Source organism: Cygnus olor, chromosome 26 (assembly GCF_009769625.2).
Source record: "Cygnus olor isolate bCygOlo1 chromosome 26, bCygOlo1.pri.v2, whole genome shotgun sequence".
Lineage (NCBI taxonomy): Eukaryota > Metazoa > Chordata > Aves > Anseriformes > Anatidae > Cygnus > Cygnus olor.
This window is the reverse complement of record NC_049194.1, coordinates 1303343-1320472: the sequence shown is the minus strand read 5'-3', so window position 1 is coordinate 1320472 and position 17130 is coordinate 1303343. Positions and strand designations below refer to the sequence as shown.

General features: G+C 46.2%; 1 protein-coding gene across 15 annotated transcripts in view; it reads left to right on the top strand.

Moving 5' to 3' along the window:
• Positions 1-17130, top strand: part of GATAD2A (GATA zinc finger domain containing 2A) — a 64279-nt gene that overhangs the window by 33406 nt on the left and 13743 nt on the right. For 9 of the 15 annotated variants that reach the window (XM_040537192.1, XM_040537194.1, XM_040537191.1 and 6 more), the window contains 3 exons: positions 5129-5400; positions 16350-16479; positions 16990-17121. In XM_040537192.1, coding sequence (XP_040393126.1) covers positions 5138-5400; positions 16350-16479; positions 16990-17121 — 525 coding nt within the window. In that variant the 5' untranslated portion in view covers positions 5129-5137. Of the gene's footprint in view, positions 1-4151; positions 4367-4420; positions 4690-4955; positions 4978-5128; positions 5401-16349; positions 16480-16989; positions 17122-17130 lie in introns of those variants that run through there. The other 6 variants (XM_040537201.1, XM_040537204.1, XM_040537200.1 and 3 more) reach the window with 6 other exon arrangements.

Genomic DNA, 17130 nt, shown 5'->3' with positions numbered 1-17130 from the left:
TTCAGCCCTTTTTATTTCGTGCTACCAAGTTGAGCTAAATAGTAGGGAAAAAAAAAGTGAGCATAAGTGCTTTCCTGTGAAGGAATTACTTGAAGTTTGTATGAGGAAGTTATAAATCATGAATGGGAGTGGAGAGAGGAGGCGATACGGATAACTGAGTGTGATGCAGGGAAAAGTGGAAGTGTACATTACAAACAGCAAGCAAAGCGTGCTTTTTCTTTCCTTTTTTTTTTTTAATTGTGGTTTTGTGTCCATGCACGGTGTCAGCATTCCCTGTGTGTGCTTGTGCTCCAAACCTGTTCCGGCTGCTCCCTGGTTGCCTGGAGGTGCCCTGATGGGGCAGAGCCGGGTGAGCCAGGCACGGCTTCTGCAGCTGTTTAGGTTTATTCTGGGCTGGATTGCACATCTGGAAAAATCAGCACAGAGTAATTAATTTCCCAAGTCCCAAACTGGAACATTCTGACTTTTTCCCTGTTCTGTAACTTTTCCAGCAGAGGCAAAAGCGAGCGAGCAGGTGACGGTGCAGGAGCTCCCTGCCTCTGGCACCGAGCACGATGCTCCCCAGGCTGGCAGACCCAGGCAGTGAACTCCAAGGAGGTTTGGGTTTTTCCTGTTGGCAACGTGCTCAAAGGGCAGCGGAACAGCACGGAGGACTTACTTCTTGATGAGACTTTGGGCTGACCAGGTGTAATCCTGTGGCCTGCAGTCCGAGGAGTTTACAGTGTTTTATGTTGTGCACTAAACTGCCTTTTGAATTGATCGTAGTGGTTAATCTGTTACAGCGATGGCACTTAAAGCTGAGTATTTGCTGCTTAGTTTCCAGGCGCTCCGCCCCAAGCTATGCTGTTCCTTGTAATAAAAAGCAGAACCATCCATAAAAACTTAAAATTTACTGCATAGCCCTTACTTACTCTTCCTTCTTTAAAATAAAGGTACAGTCGAGTTGAACCGAAGCTGTTTACACTTCATGTTGGTCCTGTTGCTGTTAGTGGTGGAGGAGCAAGAATGGGGATTTAGAGAATAGCTTCAAAACTGCTATGTTATCCTTGAAAGAGCCTGGGTATTTTTGAAACATCCAGCTGATTTATTCCCATCTGGTGGAATCAATTGGTGAAGATGTGATCTCAATAAATTCAGTGGACTTGCTGGAACACGGCAGAGAATACAGGCTCTGAGTGTACAGATCCATTCCTTTTTTTTTTTTTTTTTTTCTCGGTTAAAGTTGTGAAATCTAAACACAAACTCTGTTGTGCTTCGGGACTTGCCCTTTTTGTCTGTGGGAGTTAGGAGGGGCTCTGCATCTTCCCCCACCCCAACAGATAGTTTCCTTCTGGGAGTGGAGAGAGGAATCTGTAGGAGCCAAGGTACTGGGGGTACTTGTAAGGTGCTGTTTTGCCGTGGTGTGGTACAGGCTCATCTGATGGCAGGTGTGCCATCGTACCTGCTGGGGATGATGCCAGATCTGCCATCAGGAGGGAACTTTCTCCCCACCTCAGCTGGGGTTTCTCTTAACCTCTTCTGTCATACAAGAAGCAGCTCACATCCTTTTGGGACGTCCCTGCTGGTGCCAGTGCCCTCTTCCTCCTCCTCTTCTCCCAGGGCAGTCTTCTGGTTTCAGTCTTCTCCTACAGGTCTTGAGTTTAGGCTGGTTTGGGAAGCGCTTTGTATAGTTGGCCACTGTGTGAAACCCATCCTGCAGAAGACTTGCCGAACTGTGCTCCTACTTCTTGATGCCCTTGGAGGTGCAGGAGGTGAGGCCCAGTAACACAGGTGCTTCCCATAAAAGCCTCTGACACTACCAGTTTCCCTCTCTTTCCCTGAAAAAGGAGGGAGAATGACCTTTTTAAGAAATCCTCCTTGTTATTTTTGTCCTTTTTCTCCTCTCCTTCTCTCAATGCTACATTTATTTTCCTTTAGGTCTCTCTGCATGTGCATCCATATCAGCAAACTTTTCTAGTACCATTTCCCGAAAGGGTTAAAACAACTATTTTAGGGCTCATCTACAATAAATACGACTTAATCAGTACTGCAGTGGTAGGGCAACCATGGAACCAGACCTCTCTATGACAGCGTGTATAAACCTTGAGCCTGCACCTGCATTCTTCAGGTTTAGCTGTAAAATCTTGGTGTAATCTAGTCCCAAGGTCTCTCTGGTAACGCAGGTCTGCACAACGTGCTGTTTCCCTTGTGCTACAAATACTCTTCTCCCTAGCAATTGCTGTTCCAGTTGCTGCCTTCCAGCCCACGTCGTTGCGACAAAATGCTGTGCTGTTAACAAAAACTTGGGCTGAGTTTTAGTTTGCAGAAAAGTTACCGTAGCAGCAGCAGCACCATTGCTCCAAGGAGAACTGACCCTGCGAGCTTCTTGACAGCGAGTACTGAACGCACGAGGAGGATGAAACCATTTCCAGCTAAATGTTTGGGTTAAGTATCTGGTAAGGGAGCGATGATGTTACAAGAACAAGTGGCTGCTTCTCATTTGGGAAAGAATTGCAGGGTGCCAGGTAGTGCTGTAAATATAAATGGATTTAATTAACTGCTCACAGGTGATGCAGAATTTCCAGGGTCTGGCCTTGTGTTGGCTCTCCTAGAGCTGGAGATGGGAGAGCCCTGAGCCAGTGGAAGCTGCAGGGCTTGGCCGTCAGAAAGGCTGTTTGCCACCGGCCTGTGTCATGTCCTGGAGAATCCGTAGTAGGAAAGGGTTTGTTGAAGAGGTGCATCCTGCATTTTCATCAAGGCTGTGACAAGGCTGACCTGTGCAGGGAGTTTTGTGTGGAGGGTTTGCACCTGGAAATGTTGAGTGGGGTGCCCAGCGTCTGCCTCTCCATTGCAATTGTTCATTACCTGGTTTTCTGCTACTGGTATGATTTTGGCTGTGTAATATTTCTTACATAAACTCACTGCAAATGCAAGATTTAGATTGTTTCCATTGCCTATGAAGTTAATGCAGGTAAGAGAGGTTGAACCGTGAGTGTGCAGAGTTCTGCCTGGCAGCTCTGCCTGTAATCTGGTATGAAACATCCCACTATAGCCCAAAGTACTGCTTTTCCCCACCCCAATCAAAAATGGGGATAACGAAGTAGCAGCAATTACGTCTTATAAATGCCTTTAAAATTTGGGGCCCGAGTCCCTGAAGCACGGAGGCACAGGCCGCCGTAGCCGTCGGATCAGCACAGGCTTTGGGAGTGGTGCTGCTTGTCCATGCAAGACTGCAGAATATGAAGGTGCTGAAAATGAACCCAGGTTGGGCATTTTTTTTATTTTTAGAGGAGGTTTCCTACTGACTAAGCAGTCCTGCTCCTGGAAAGTCTCTGCGATCGGTGGCAAATCTCAGTGTATGTGAGCTGGCTGCTAGCAGGCTGGGCAGCACTTTGCTTTAGCTCTGGGGTCAGGTACGTTCGCAGCGAGTTGATAGGAGTAATTTCTGTGATTCCTGGTCGGGTTGTTGGATAGCTCGTTCAGAGCGAGGAGCAATCGCCTTGCTGCCTTATTGTCAGCAGAGGCACTTAAAGCACGGGGCTGGCTGCACTTAGAGCTGTGCTCTCGAGGTGCTGAGCCCCAAGTGGGGTTTGGGACCCCAGGTGCTGCTGGCTGCCTCTCATGTGCTGCGTTTGCCTCTCAAACACCAAAATCACCTCGGCCTCAGCAGTGCACACCTTCCTTTCCCTGCTGTGAGTTCAGGCATGGTCAGGCTGGCACAGCAGATGAGCTGAGCGGAGCCGCCCCGCGCATTGACTGATTGTCAGTTTTTCTTTTTTCTCTAAAAATAATAATAAAAAAATTATTTGTACAACACCGCACAGAGAAACTTGTGGTCACTTGCACAGGGCTTACACCACCAAAACTGCGATTTCACGTAACGCTTATGTGACATTGTTGAATAAGGGGGGGCTGGAGGGGGGGGTGAGCGGAGGTTAATTACGTTGCATAATTATGTTAATCGCTCAGCGCTAAAAACGTTTCAAAGACTTTGTCCAACTATTGTGCGTCGGCCTTGCTCTTGAAATCTAGTTTAAGGGGAGGGGGGGTGATCTGGGATGGGAGGAATTCTTAAAATTAATTAATTGGGAATGCAAGGCGGGGGGGGGGGGTGCTCCCCCTTTTCCCTCATGCCGCCCCCTTGGTGCTTTGAGCGGAGGAGCATGGAGGAGGAGGAGGAGGAGGAGGAGCGGGGATGCTGCGGGCGCCGGCGGGTGCCGGCCGGGCGGCGGGGTTAACCCCACTGCGGGTTGCCTGCCGCCGGCTCAGACTGGTTTCTGGAAAGTGCTTTGTCTCGCAGGCTGCATCCTGGGAAGGGTCATGTGGAGCCCAGTGATGTCATGGGATCAAAGCCTGACTCAGCTCCGCGTCCGAGGGGTGTCCGCAGGTACCGAAGTGCCGGCTGCCATGGCGCAGCCCGCCCGGAGCCGGGCTCCCCGCGCCGCTGGCAGGCGAGGAGTTAAGCGTGGTCCCCCCCAGCCCAGCCTTCCTCTCGCCAGGAGGGGAGAAAGTCTCAACTTGAGCGGTTTTATTACAATGGCAGTGCCGTAGCGCCTGGTGGCAGGCTGTCAAGAAACATGGAAGCCTCTCTCCACGCAGGGTGTGGTGGTCCCGTCTCCCCGTAACGCCCGCTTCCCGAAACTCGCAGCCGGGCTTAGGTCCTAGGAGAGACGTGGCAGCGGTCCCAGGGAGATCCTAATCTCAAATTTTGTAATTACGGTTATTTGCATGGGAGGCAAATACATTCGTTCTTCCTGCTTTTTGGTAGCGGTCCAAACTTTTTTAATCGAGGGGGGGGGGTTGCGTATTCTCCTGTGCTCTGGTGCAGGCTTTTTTTATTATTATTATTCTTCCTGCTTCTAGTTTATACTCGGAGGGGTCTCTGTGTGTTTTCTTGTTTGGCTTTTTTTTTGTTTGTTTTTGCTTAACATGAAAAGCTTAAGTACGGTGATGCTGGGTGCTTAATAGCTTCAGCCTGAGATGTATGTTGAAGATAGGGTAAGTGAGCGTACCAGCAGAACTTTTATTGCTCTTTCTGAACTTCTTTTGCAGTAACCGATGTACTTTGCCCTGTTTTGAAGTTAAGGTGTTTTGTCCAACTTACTTTTTTTCCAATGTACTTAACTCGTTGTGTCTCCTCTCTCCCCAGAGCCTCACAATGACAGAGGAAGCATGCAGGACACGAAGTCAGAAACGAGCCTTAGAACGTGAGATAACGCATAACGATGTGGACAGTAAAAAACTAAAAATGGAGAAAGGACTATTAGGAGCTGATATAACTGCTGAAGGCGACATGAAAATAAAAACGGATCCTGGAGCTGGAAAAGTGCAAGGATTATTAAAAAGTGGAGAGGTGAAAGCAACCATTAAAGTGGAGGTTCAGACGGGAGATGAGCCTGTGGACATGAGTACTTCAAAAAGGTGAGTTGTGACCTACGTGCTGCACTTGTGCAGTAGCACTGGGGATACCTGCACAGGAAAACGTGGTCAGATGGCACTGGGAAGAAGTTCTTCATGTCTAAAAGGTAGCAGGAATCAAAATCTTCAGTGTAAGTCGCAGCTCCGGTACTTGGTGTGACATTCAACAGCTACTTCAGTGTAACTTCCCTACTGATTTTCTAACACGAGCTCTGACGGCAGTGGCAGCTGTGATGAGCAGCTGAGTAAAGAAATGCAGTCTTGAATAGAAAAATGTACAGGTTAGAAAGAGAACGCATTTTCAGCTACTGATTGAGATTTAGGTGAGGAAGAAGGTTGTTTTTTTAATTGAGCTGTGATATAGGGAAAAATAATAGATGGTAATTGCCCAAACAGAGGAGTTTTAATTGCAACTTGATTCTTCCTGACAGAGTATGTATGGAGAAGTCTGACTTTCTTTTTAGAGTAATTGGTGGATTTTGACACTGGAAGCACTGTGAAAAGACATCACCCGTCTGCAGCAGTTCTTTGTAGGACAGATTCTTAGTACTCTTTTGAAAGTCCAGCCTCCTTAAGATGTCTGAATTCTGACATCTGAAAGCATGAATTCGAAGTTGCTGATCACTTTGGAGAATCTTATTACAAAAATGTAAGATGTTTCCTTTGACTTGTATTTGAGATATACAAATGAATCGTGTGGTTCTGACACGCAGATGAAAGGGCATCGCTTTAAAGGCAGATTCCAAATCTTTCACCGTATTTCTAACCCAGATTCCATCTGTACCAGGATAAAAACTCTGCCACCCTGAAGACCTTACTTTATTTTTAGTGCAGAAAGATCCAGCATGTTGAAGGGGAAGTCAGAAGCCTCATTTATTCCCCACTCTGCCACTGGCTGATGTTGGAGTAGTAATATGTAAGAACTGAGGCTTGTCTGTGCGAAATGGGTTAAACAGTTCTCAGGGTGATAAATCTGTATCTGCTTGGATGTGAGCTATTACAGCAGTGCAGATTTGAGGCGAGAAACTGAAAACATGAGATTCTTATCAACTGCACAGGAGTTATTGGGAGGAGGGGTGCTTATGAGTGCTACTGGGAAAATTGGTATCTTTGATGTTTAATGGCAGTTCATCTGTGAACTTTTCCCGACTTCTGATGCTTGAGAAGGAACGTGGATCGCAAGAGCCTGGTAGCTTTATTCAAATACTGCTTCGGTATTTGTAAAACAAGACCTCTCCCATCAGCTTAATTGGGGCAAAGTGAGGGTTTTCAGCTTTCTGCATAAACCTTCTGCAAAAGGGACAATTCTGCGAGCTGCTGAAGTTGATGGCTAGGAGGTACTTATGTCTTGCCCAGGAAAAGTTGACGGGGATATGTGATGACTTCCATGTCAAGCAGTTGTGTTGTGCTGGCTAGGAGTAAATCTCTTCAGCTATCTTTTGGCATAATCACTAACTGCTCATTAACACAAGTATGCATACTGTGATTTCTGAAGAATATCTAAAAAGATTGCTCATACCAAAAAGCTAATAAATTGGAATCAGGTATCCTTACTCTTTTGTTGTAGTACTTGCCCCCGCATGCATGTGCTCTTTGTGATTTTATGTTTTTGAAATGCGTGCCAGTGTTTATGCTCTGTTTGTGTGCTGCAAGGCGCACAAACAGGATGATGAACAAGGAGCTGTACACTTAACTTCCCAGAGAGCATCTGGAACAATAACACCTATTTAGATGAGATGAGAGAACATCCTCTTTCGTACAGCCTTCTCATTTCAGGTGGTAATAGGATATTGTTGTCTTTGGTTTCGGCAAGAAGGGAGAGGAGGCTTCCCCGTACAAAAAATATGCTTGTGTAAGGAGGCATGAGGAGAGGCGAGGAGACTTATCCCAAGTCCACTGAAGTTAATCATAATAAATATAATTAAGAATTTGGTGAGGTTTCAGGTAAATCCTTTGGATGCATTTTGTAAGTTGGAACACCTTTCAAAACCTGTATTCATACAGTGCTCTTAATAGAGAGGGATTAAACCTTGGGTCTTCCCAAGTGGCAAAGAGCGAGCCTGAACGGTTCTGTGAACTTCTGGAAGTGGCACAGCAGCTCCTGAGCCTCTGGGCTCGGCTCCTGCATTGTGGTGATGCCGTGCTCCACGCCGGGAGCGCTGCCGACCAGCCTCAGGATGCAAACACCTCCCCGGGAATGCAATCCGAGTCTGAAGATGCCTTTGATATAGAGGAAACTTGTCTCCGGATGAATGTGATCCCCTGCATATATAAGAGTACAGTTGGCAATTGTGGGGAAGGAAAAAAAAAAAAAATCCCTTCTGAAATTAAGTGAGGGACTTACCTTCCAGACCTTTGATCTTCAGAGGAATTCAGCTTGCAGCTTTCATAATACCCGTGTTTTTAAAGCAACGGAGCTGGTTTTCTGAGGAGATGAATAAAAGCTGTTGCTTAAAATGACTGAACTACTACAGACTTCTTGGTTGGGTAAATTCATGCTTCGTGATGTATGGTGTTTTGGCTTTTAAACTTCCTTAATGCTTTTAGAACTGAAAACATAATATTTTCCTTGGAAAAGGTGGCCCAGCAATAATCACAGTTTAGCTGAAGTAAAGCTGATTGAATGGATTATCTTTCTGAAATCAGTTGATTTTTCAGAATTTGAAATATAGGCCTGGCAATATCTGCGCGTTAAACTTGAAAAATGCATTTCTCTTAATATTTTTTTTTCCTAAACATTGAAGTTAAATTTAAAAATAGGATCTGGTTTGAGCACATTTTCTGATGCCAGAAGAAACAGAAGAAAGTCTGTAGTGGTAGAAGTCTTTGATGAGAGGTCACCCAAGGCCAAACCAAAATCTTGCTCCTCTGCACGGCGTTTTTGCAGTGCTGGGAGCTAGCTACGCTGGTGTGTAATTATGCTGGACCTACTGCAGAGGAGGAATGGGAGGAAAGAGTTGTCCCCTCTTGATAAGAACACGTACCCTTTGCAGTGGGATGGTAAAATAGTGTCACGTGTAAATTGCTTTGCTTTTGAATACTCTGATGTACGTCACTATGGGTGCTAGAGGGAACGTTTATCTAAGCTGGTTGAATTCTGCCCTCTTACCACTCCTCCGAGCTCTGCTTTCCCTTTCCTCTCTTCATCACTTTGTTCTTTCCTTCCCCCTAAGCACAGAAGTCTCCTACCAGCACTTTGCCCTGCGTGTAGCATCAGTCGTTTCCAGCCGAGGCTGGCACCTTCTCCTGGAGCCGGTCTTGGATCGTCCTGCCTGCTGCATCACGTTGCGTTTGTTGTGCTCCAGGTTCAGTTCCCTTCATCTGTGCTGCGTGCTCTGGCACTTTGCTATGGTGGTGGTTTTGGTGTTTTTTTAGTGGTGTTTCCTGAACCAGACAAAACAAACTAGTTGTGTATGCAGGCCTGGTTAAGCTCACGACTTCTGGTCTACTCATAGAAAGCTTGGGTAGAGACCACGAGAGATGTTCCTGGGCGCAATCTTATCACCAGCTACCTGGCCAGGAGCTGCCGTCCTCAGACATGTCCACGGGGACAAACTGTCCTCTGTGCTGGAGGAGAAGCATCAGAATCCCTCAGGAGCAGCATCATGTTATCCCAAAACATTGGGATATCCCAAAACATTGGGATAACATCTAGCAAAACCTTGTTCATGAGCTGGGATGGGAGCATTGACAGACAAGAACACAGCTTGGCCCCGTGAGCAGCTCTGTTGCATTTGGTTGTGCTATCTTAAACCAAATCTTCAAAATGTCAGTAAGTCTCCAAATAGGTGACCTCAAAATGGATTTCATTTCAGAATTGTCAAAGCTGAGACTTCTCAGTGGTACAAGAAGAGGGAGGAGGCAGGACGGTGGTGGTGTTAGAGCGTACAAGCACGATGCCGGCAGTGATGGTGATATTTTTAATAAAATGTAAATAGAAGAGTGGGCTTCTGGCTTGACCACCATGAGCTGCACTTCTGCTACGGTGGTTGCGAGGCTGTTTATATCGTTAGCTTCTTTCACGGGAGCACCCAAAAACTGCGCGGTGTTGTTAAATAGCTATCCCCAGTTCTTACTTTGTCTTGTCGGTAATCTCGGGGTGAAAGTGTTCTGTGTAAAGAAAACTGGAAGACTTTTTAGGCAGTTGAATGTCTTGCTATTTTTCCTCTATTTATTTGCCAAGAGTGGTGAATTAGCATATTAACTACCTCGTCTGCATTAATTGCGGCTTGATCAAAACCAATTTAAAACTGGATGATAAAAAATATTTTTACAGATTCTGTATCAGATGGGGTCTCAGTTGTTTAAAAAAAAAAATCATCCACAAATTACTCTATTCATTGTGTTGTATTACTCACGTCAAGCTAGAGTCTGGATTTTCCTTCCAGTAGAAACAGAAGTCTGGCTAAGCCAAAGAGTCTGCATTTGATACGTTTGCTTTATATTCCCCCAAAATTGCTTGCACCCTTCTGTTGTCTCCTGATGTGTGTTACACACAAGTATGAGATAGACCCACAGCTTTAAGCTCTTGCTGCTTGAAATTACATGTGAGCTGGCTTGACTTAAGCCACGGCTTGTTTGCTTAAATGAAAACTGCCAGGAGAGATGAGAATGAAGAGTTTGTAGGCATCCCTACAGTTGGTGCTTTCAAGGCAATCTGTCTGAGCTCTTTATTTCCTTTAATTTTAGGTCTTGCTGGTTATGATCTGTGTGCTTGGGGAATGCTGCTCTGGAACCTCAGAATAATCACGTTCTCCCTTCGTTGTATGGTATAATTAAAATAACATCGAATAGAAATTGTTTTGAGATTGCATGAAAGTTGGCCTAGTTGCTGTGCCCTGAATTTTCGTGTTAGGGTTTGGATGCTAAACGTTGGTGCTTTGAAGGGTTTTGAGTTTGGATTTGTTATTTGTTTTGTTTTTAAGCTGGCCAAATCACATTTAAAACTTCCTAAATGGATGGATTTGACTCTGAAATTTTACTGTGTGTTTAAGCACATCAGAATGCAGTCTGGGTCGGCTGATCAAACTCCCCACTTTACTGGAATTAACTGGGATCGGTGCTTGTGCAGCACCAGTAATGGGCTCCTCTCTGTCCATTAACGGGACTGGAAATAAGGCACGGCCCCGTCCTTCACATCTCCTTCTCAGTGTATGTATGTTGCATCTAATACCTCGTGGTATGTGTTCTACCAAGGGATGCTGTAAAAAATTTGATGCCAAAGTTTCTTGGGGAACTTTAATGTTTTATTTTAAATGCAGAGATAGTTTGATTAAAATTTAATTTATGTTCAGAGGAAGGGCAGATAAGGAGTGAAGTTTGTTTTGCTTCAGTTTCACACCGCAATTGCTAGATCCATCACAACTGCTTTGATTCGTGTAGATATTATATCCCCAGAAAAAAATTCTCTCTTTTCCCTACTGCATTGCTTGTTCTTTCCTTGTTTGTCTTCCCTCCCTGCCAAGTATTTTTGGATGAGTGTATACAAGAGATTGCTGAATGGACTGAGGCAAAACTGCTGCATATTTGCTAATGTAGATTAAACTTTAGACTAAGTAATAGTTGTGGTGCTTCCGTCAGTTACCTACAGACAGACAGAGTATGTTGGCATGCCACAGGATGAGGCTTTGTAGGTCTCTTGCTCTGCAGTGGGGAATTTCATGATTCAGGTCAGTAGTTCTGTAACTTCAACAACTGAGCATCGCATTGATTTTTTGTTTTATTTATTTATCTGTTTGGAAGAGGGGTTGAAAGGGCATTTTAGAGCATGGATGAGATCTGGTCTGTAAAAGGCAGCTTATTTTGGTGTAATGCTTCTGGATCGGTATGAACAAACGCACAGGCTGCTTCTTGTGATAGGGGAGTTCTTCCATTAACTGGGCTGCAGTGAGCATCCTCCGAGATGAAACTTGTGCCGGAGCCGGTAGGCCCTGGGCATCTCTTTTTCTCTTACTGGCATTAAGTTTATAACTTTATTTTCCTTGGTCATGTATCACTGAGGCTTCCATCTCAAAGAAGGGGAATCTGTCAGGGAAGTCGAATCCATGTCAAGATACCTTAGCCCTCAGGTGTATCATCCTCAAACAGCAGTAGAATTCATCTTCTTCTGCCCCAGCTACGTGGAATCAGACCTGCGAGGTTGGATTCAGCCACCTGACTCCCTTTCCTTCAGATTACCAACTAAATATACAGCGTCCCTGTGGGAAAGCGGCTTTTTTTGTTTGGTTTGGGTTTTGTTTGTTTGTTTTTTTCCTGGAGTAGTTGTGCTCTGAATTGCTGGAGGATGCAACAGGATCGAAAGGAGAACTCTTGAATAGCGTGATGCATCTGTCCTTGTGCTCTAAGGTTTTACAAGAGGGTATTAGAGGAAGCGTGGCCTTTTTCCTAGGGCACTTAGTGACTTAGGAGGTCTTTGTTTGATTCTTTACACCAACTTTCTTCAAGGTCTCTGTTAAATTGTGTTTTATTGCTGCGGATGCTTAAATAGATGTATGTAGCTGGGCAGTAGTGCTGTTTTCATCTTCTCGCGTACAGCCCAAGTGATTGAGACAGCAACACTTACGAAAGCTGAAGTGAGAATAATAGAACTATGCCTTTATTTAGCTAAAGGATATGCCTGATGGCTTCAGAGGATAAAGGTCACAGTATCAGGGCAGCTATCCCAAATTATTAACTGCTGGTGGCAGTATTTTTCTGAAAGTGGTGATATTTCCATTGTCTTTCTTATTTTGAAACATCTGTTTTAAATTTTTTGCTTTACACACAGGCTAACAAAAGAGTAGAGCAAACTCCTTTATAAAGGAAGATTGTTTTGCAGAGTTCTGGTCTACGTTTCTGGAGTTCAGTCTTGTGCCAGCTCATCCACTGTAAAATCGGTCATGCTGCTGAGGATATAAATCCAGTGATACTGAATATGAATAATTTTGTTGCTGGGGTCAGGATGTCTCGCCTTTAAAAGGCACACGGTGTCTCCCATCTGCAGAAAGGACTTTCCTCTGAGAGGTCTCGCATCAACAGGCTCAGCTCGCCCATTGGTGTAGGTAGGTGGGAGATGCTCCGAAATGTGGCTCTGATGCTGTAAGGATTTTATGGAAGTGTAATAGGCTCTGTACCATGCGTACCATGTTCATCTCTGCCAGCGAATGGGTAGGTAGTACTGGCTTCGTAGGCTCAGTAGCAGAATTGGAGAGTCAAAGCGAACATCCTCTGTTCTTTGCTTCCCTTGCAGAGGATCTCAAGAGTGATAGTCTTAATTTTGTTATATATACTTTTAAACTCTGAATGTGGTAGTTTCTAATCCAGGTGCTGTTAGACCAGCATCTTAGAATGGAGCTGTCAGGCATACCATAATGTGTCTAGCAAAGAGAAATCCTATGGCTTCAGGGAAGCCTTTAGATGAGGCAAGTGATGGAGGTCCCGGTCTCATCTCCTTCTGTTCTGCAGCTGGAGAGTAAAGGATGTTTTTTAATACAGAGCTGTTACAGCTAAGGTGTTACTTGCTAGTTCCTGATTTCATGTCGTGGTCCTACAAGACGCATTTTTTTTTATTACTTTTTGGTGCGAAGCAGTGGTATCTTGCCATAGAGCACTTTCTTTGAGCATTATTTTCTCCTAAGTACAAGTAATGAACGGGCACACATCCCTGTGCAGCTCAGAGGGCTGCTTCTCAAAGGTCTGGTTGCTCCTTTACATGGAGGTGCCATCACCCAGTCCTTCAGAGGGACCTGGGGGACAGCGCACGCGGTGTCAGAGCTTCCCAAGAAGCTGTCTTGGCTGGGCAGGTTGCTCTCCATCCTGGTGCAGTCGGCTGCAGGGATGCTTTGGGAGCTCCCAGGTTGCCCAAGCTCGCCCCGCTTTCCTCGCTGCTCCTCCTGCCTGACCTAGGCACCAGGTAATTATTTTATATCTTTATTTTTTTTCTCAGACACAGTATGCTAATTGCTGATGAACTCAAACCTCCTGATGACATTCCACTTGAGGTGTTTCATCACCTATCAGCACATGTTGTTTAACCAGTTTGGGATTAAGCTCTTTTTTTTTTTTTTTTTCTTCTCCCATCCTTGTGGTGTCTTGAGAAACTGAGGCGCAGGGGTCTGGCGAGCGTCGTCTTTAACCATCGCCTCCCTCGCTGAAAACAAAACGAGGAGGGATCCGTGCGGCAAGCGAGTGACTGTGTCAGGGCTCATTTTGTGGTTTTCTCCCTTTTTTTTTCCTCAAACACCACCAGGTGACCCTCAGCGTGGGTGCCCCGGGGCGGGCAGCGGGCCCCAAGGCGCGGCGTGGCCCCGCGGGCCGGACCCGCTCCATTTTCTCTGCCGGCACCTGAGGCCCGACCTCACCTCACAAAATGAAGGCCGGGCAGCACCGGCTGGGACCGGCCGTTGCCATGGTTTTCGCCGTGGCAGGTCACGTGCCCGCCGTCTCACGTGACCCGCCGGTGGCCCCGCTCCCCGCAGGACGGAGCCCGCCCGCGGCACCCGCTGCCCGCCGGGGGTCCCGGGGGTGCTGGGTGCCCCCGGAGCGGGTTCGGACCCCACGACGGGGAGCACACCGAGGCCGGGGCCTCCCCACGAGCTGGGCTGAGCGCCAGCCCCACCGAGGCAGGGGGTTGTTTGTAAAATAAATGGGTCCATAGTTGACAGCCCCGACACCAGAGCGGCCACGTTGGCACCTGTGAGGTGTCACCAAGTGGCCCGGGTGACACAGTGACATGAGTGGCGTGGGGAGACGCCTGGCTTGGTCACTGCTTCTTGGCTGAGGGTCCAAAGAGCCTCCAAAAAGCATCGCTTAGTGTCATGTCTGCAGCAGAATAAAGTCCTCCAGCGCTGTGTTTGCGTTGTGATCCTGCAGCTTCCCTCCGTGCGGGCTGGTCAAAGCGGGGAGCATGCGGAAAGGTCCCTTGGGGTTTGGAGACGGGCCTGATTTGGGGTGCAGAGCCGTCCATCCGCTCAAATCCCGCACGTACGGGGGTCTCGGCTTGCTGCGTGACTCCTGCTTCTCGGGAGGGACTGAGCCTTAAAGCTGGAGGAGCGAAGGCGGGCGCCACTGCTCCAGTTCCATCCCAGCCCCTCACTCACACTGAGCCCCAGCTGTCGTCTGAGAAGGGCTCAGCAGCGAGAGGCTCCCCGAGCCGGTGCCATCGCCGTCCCAGTGCCGTCCCCGCTCGCCACTGCCAGGAGAAGCTTGCTGTGCCGGCTGCAGCTGGGCCCGGGCCAGTTATGGCCCTGCTGAGAGCCACGGGAGCCAGTTTGGTGCATGGAGATGCAGGAAAAAGCTGGAAATGTTTCACCTGTGCCACTACTACTTTTGAAACCGCCTCAGAGTTTAAATGATTCGGGTTTACTGGCTCGCTGTGCCCTCTAGAGGACACTTCTACCTTCTCTTGTATTTCACTGAGAATGAAATTGCATTTAAAAAGCTGCTTTTTTTTTTTTTTCTTTCCAGTGTTCTGAACTGTTTTTGTTTTATCCAAAGTACTGTGTGATGTGCCATGAGTGTTTACTGGAGGTGTGTTTTACAGGGCTTATGGGGATACACGGCTTTTTGGTGATGTTAGTGTGAATACCCTTTGCATCATTAATAAGGATAATAAGGATTAACTTAATTGTTTGTTTTTTAAGATATGTGGGTATCAATTAAGTCTAGAAATTGTTGTTTGATCTGAGGAGTAATCATCTGATATTTCAAAGTAGAAAGCTTGTGTGCTGCATCTCTTGTTAGTGAGCAGTACAAGCCACGCTTAAATATTTGCTTAGTCTTGCTTGATACGAGCTCTTTATGCGTTTCTTCTAAAACATAACTCGCTGCAAGTTAGAAGGTTCTCAGTGTAAACTTTATTGTTCCTACTTCTGGTTTTGGGTTACAAGAAAAACAAAACAATGCCATGTGTTACGTTCTCCTGCTATTCTTGCTGTCAGACCTTTTGCAAGCACTGTCAGTGTTTCCTGGGCGGTGCAGAGGGTTGTGCTGTCCTGTTTCCGTACCGCTCCTGCCAAACCTCTCGGCTCTCACGTGCCACAAACCTTGCTCTGAAGCACTTGTGCTTTACGGTTTGAAATCCCAAATCCCGCTATTGAAGGTGTTCTGCTCCTCCCTTCAACTTCCACTTAAAATTTCCTTGGACAGGGACCCTGCTGCATGTCCGAAGCCAGTGCAGCTCTTCTCGTATGATAATCAAGTGTGGTGGGGCTGAGAGGTGATGGATTGTCAGGAGTTTAGCTGTGAGGTGCACACACTAAAGCACTAAAACCAAATAAAAAGTTAAAAGCAACATCCATCTGGACATGTTTCAGGAGCTTTTGATAAAGCTTTGCAGGCGTGTGTGTTTGTGTGTTGAGACTGTTAGGGGTTTCTGCTGAACAAAAGAGTTCAGTAGTGTTGATGGATGAAGAAGACTATGCCGTAAAGTGCTCAAACTTAGGTAAGTGAATGTGTGTGAGCTGAGTCGTGTTTCCTTAGGATTCAGGCAAGTAGCTTGGGTGGGGAAGGTCACAATGTAAAATCCCTTGCACTAGGAAAGGGAAAAAGAGAAGGGGGGGCTGGTTTTGCCTTGCAGCACGTTAAATAAGCACTAAGTGACCTGGTGGCTTTGGACCAGGGGAGGGTAGGTGGTCCTTCCCGTGCAAGCAGAGCCTTTGCCCTCCACAGTTGGCAGGGCTTGCCTCTGGCAGGGAGGGAATGGCTGGTGGAAAAGCTCCTGGTTTGAAGGAATTCTCCTTTCCTGTCTGTTGTGGCTGCGTTTTGCCTCATGAAGCTTACCAGTACAAAAATGCCTCATATTTAGGAGGAGAACAGAAATGGATGGAACTCGTCTGTGCTGGGTTTATTTGGAATTTGAGAGATTTGGGAATAATCTATCAGGAGGTCATAAATAATGCTATGTAGTGTGAAGTGGTCGTTTTTGTTAGTTTGTTTTATTAACTCATTCTCTGTGTTTTCCTTCTGATTTGCAGTGAAATAAAGAGAGAAAAGAGAGTCCCCTCACCAGACGTTATAGTGTTATCGGACAATGAACCTTCTAGCCCTAGAATGAATGGTTTAACAAAAATAGCATTAAAAGAGACCAACACGGAGGCACTCATGGTGAGTCTGCTTGTCTTGACACACTTCAAGTTTTGCCATCTCGATGTAAGAAAACATTCCTCTTGTTCCTGCAGAGACAGCTGCAGTCACAGGGTCAGGTAGATACCTGGTTTCCTGAAGATTGATTTGCAGGCTGGCAGTCTTGGAGCTGTTAAAGGCTGATGTGTGCCTTTTATTATCATTATTATTTATCTTTATTTGCTTAGGCTCTTACCTCCTTATTTTTTTACATGCTTCTAAAGTATGCTTTTTTAGGAATTGTTTTTTAGTGAAATTTGTGTTTGTGGGCATAATATCCCTTATTCAGCATGGCATAACATAGATTTGTTGTCTGACTTCTATTTTTCCGTGCTCAGTTTGTGTCCTCATATTGCAGACATGTCAGTGATATTAAGACATACGTGACAATTATAATGCTGGAAGTTCTTGTCGTAACTTGTACGGTATCTGTCTTCACCCTCTCCCCCCTTCCTCTTTTCCCATCCTCGATTGCCTTACCTGGCCCTGCAGAAAAGCAGTCCGGAGGAACGTGAGAGGATGATTAAACAACTAAAAGAAGAGTTACGGTTAGAAGAAGCAAAACTTGTTTTATTGAAAAAGCTACGGCAAAGTCAAATCCAGAAGGAGACCACTACTCAGAAGGTATTTATT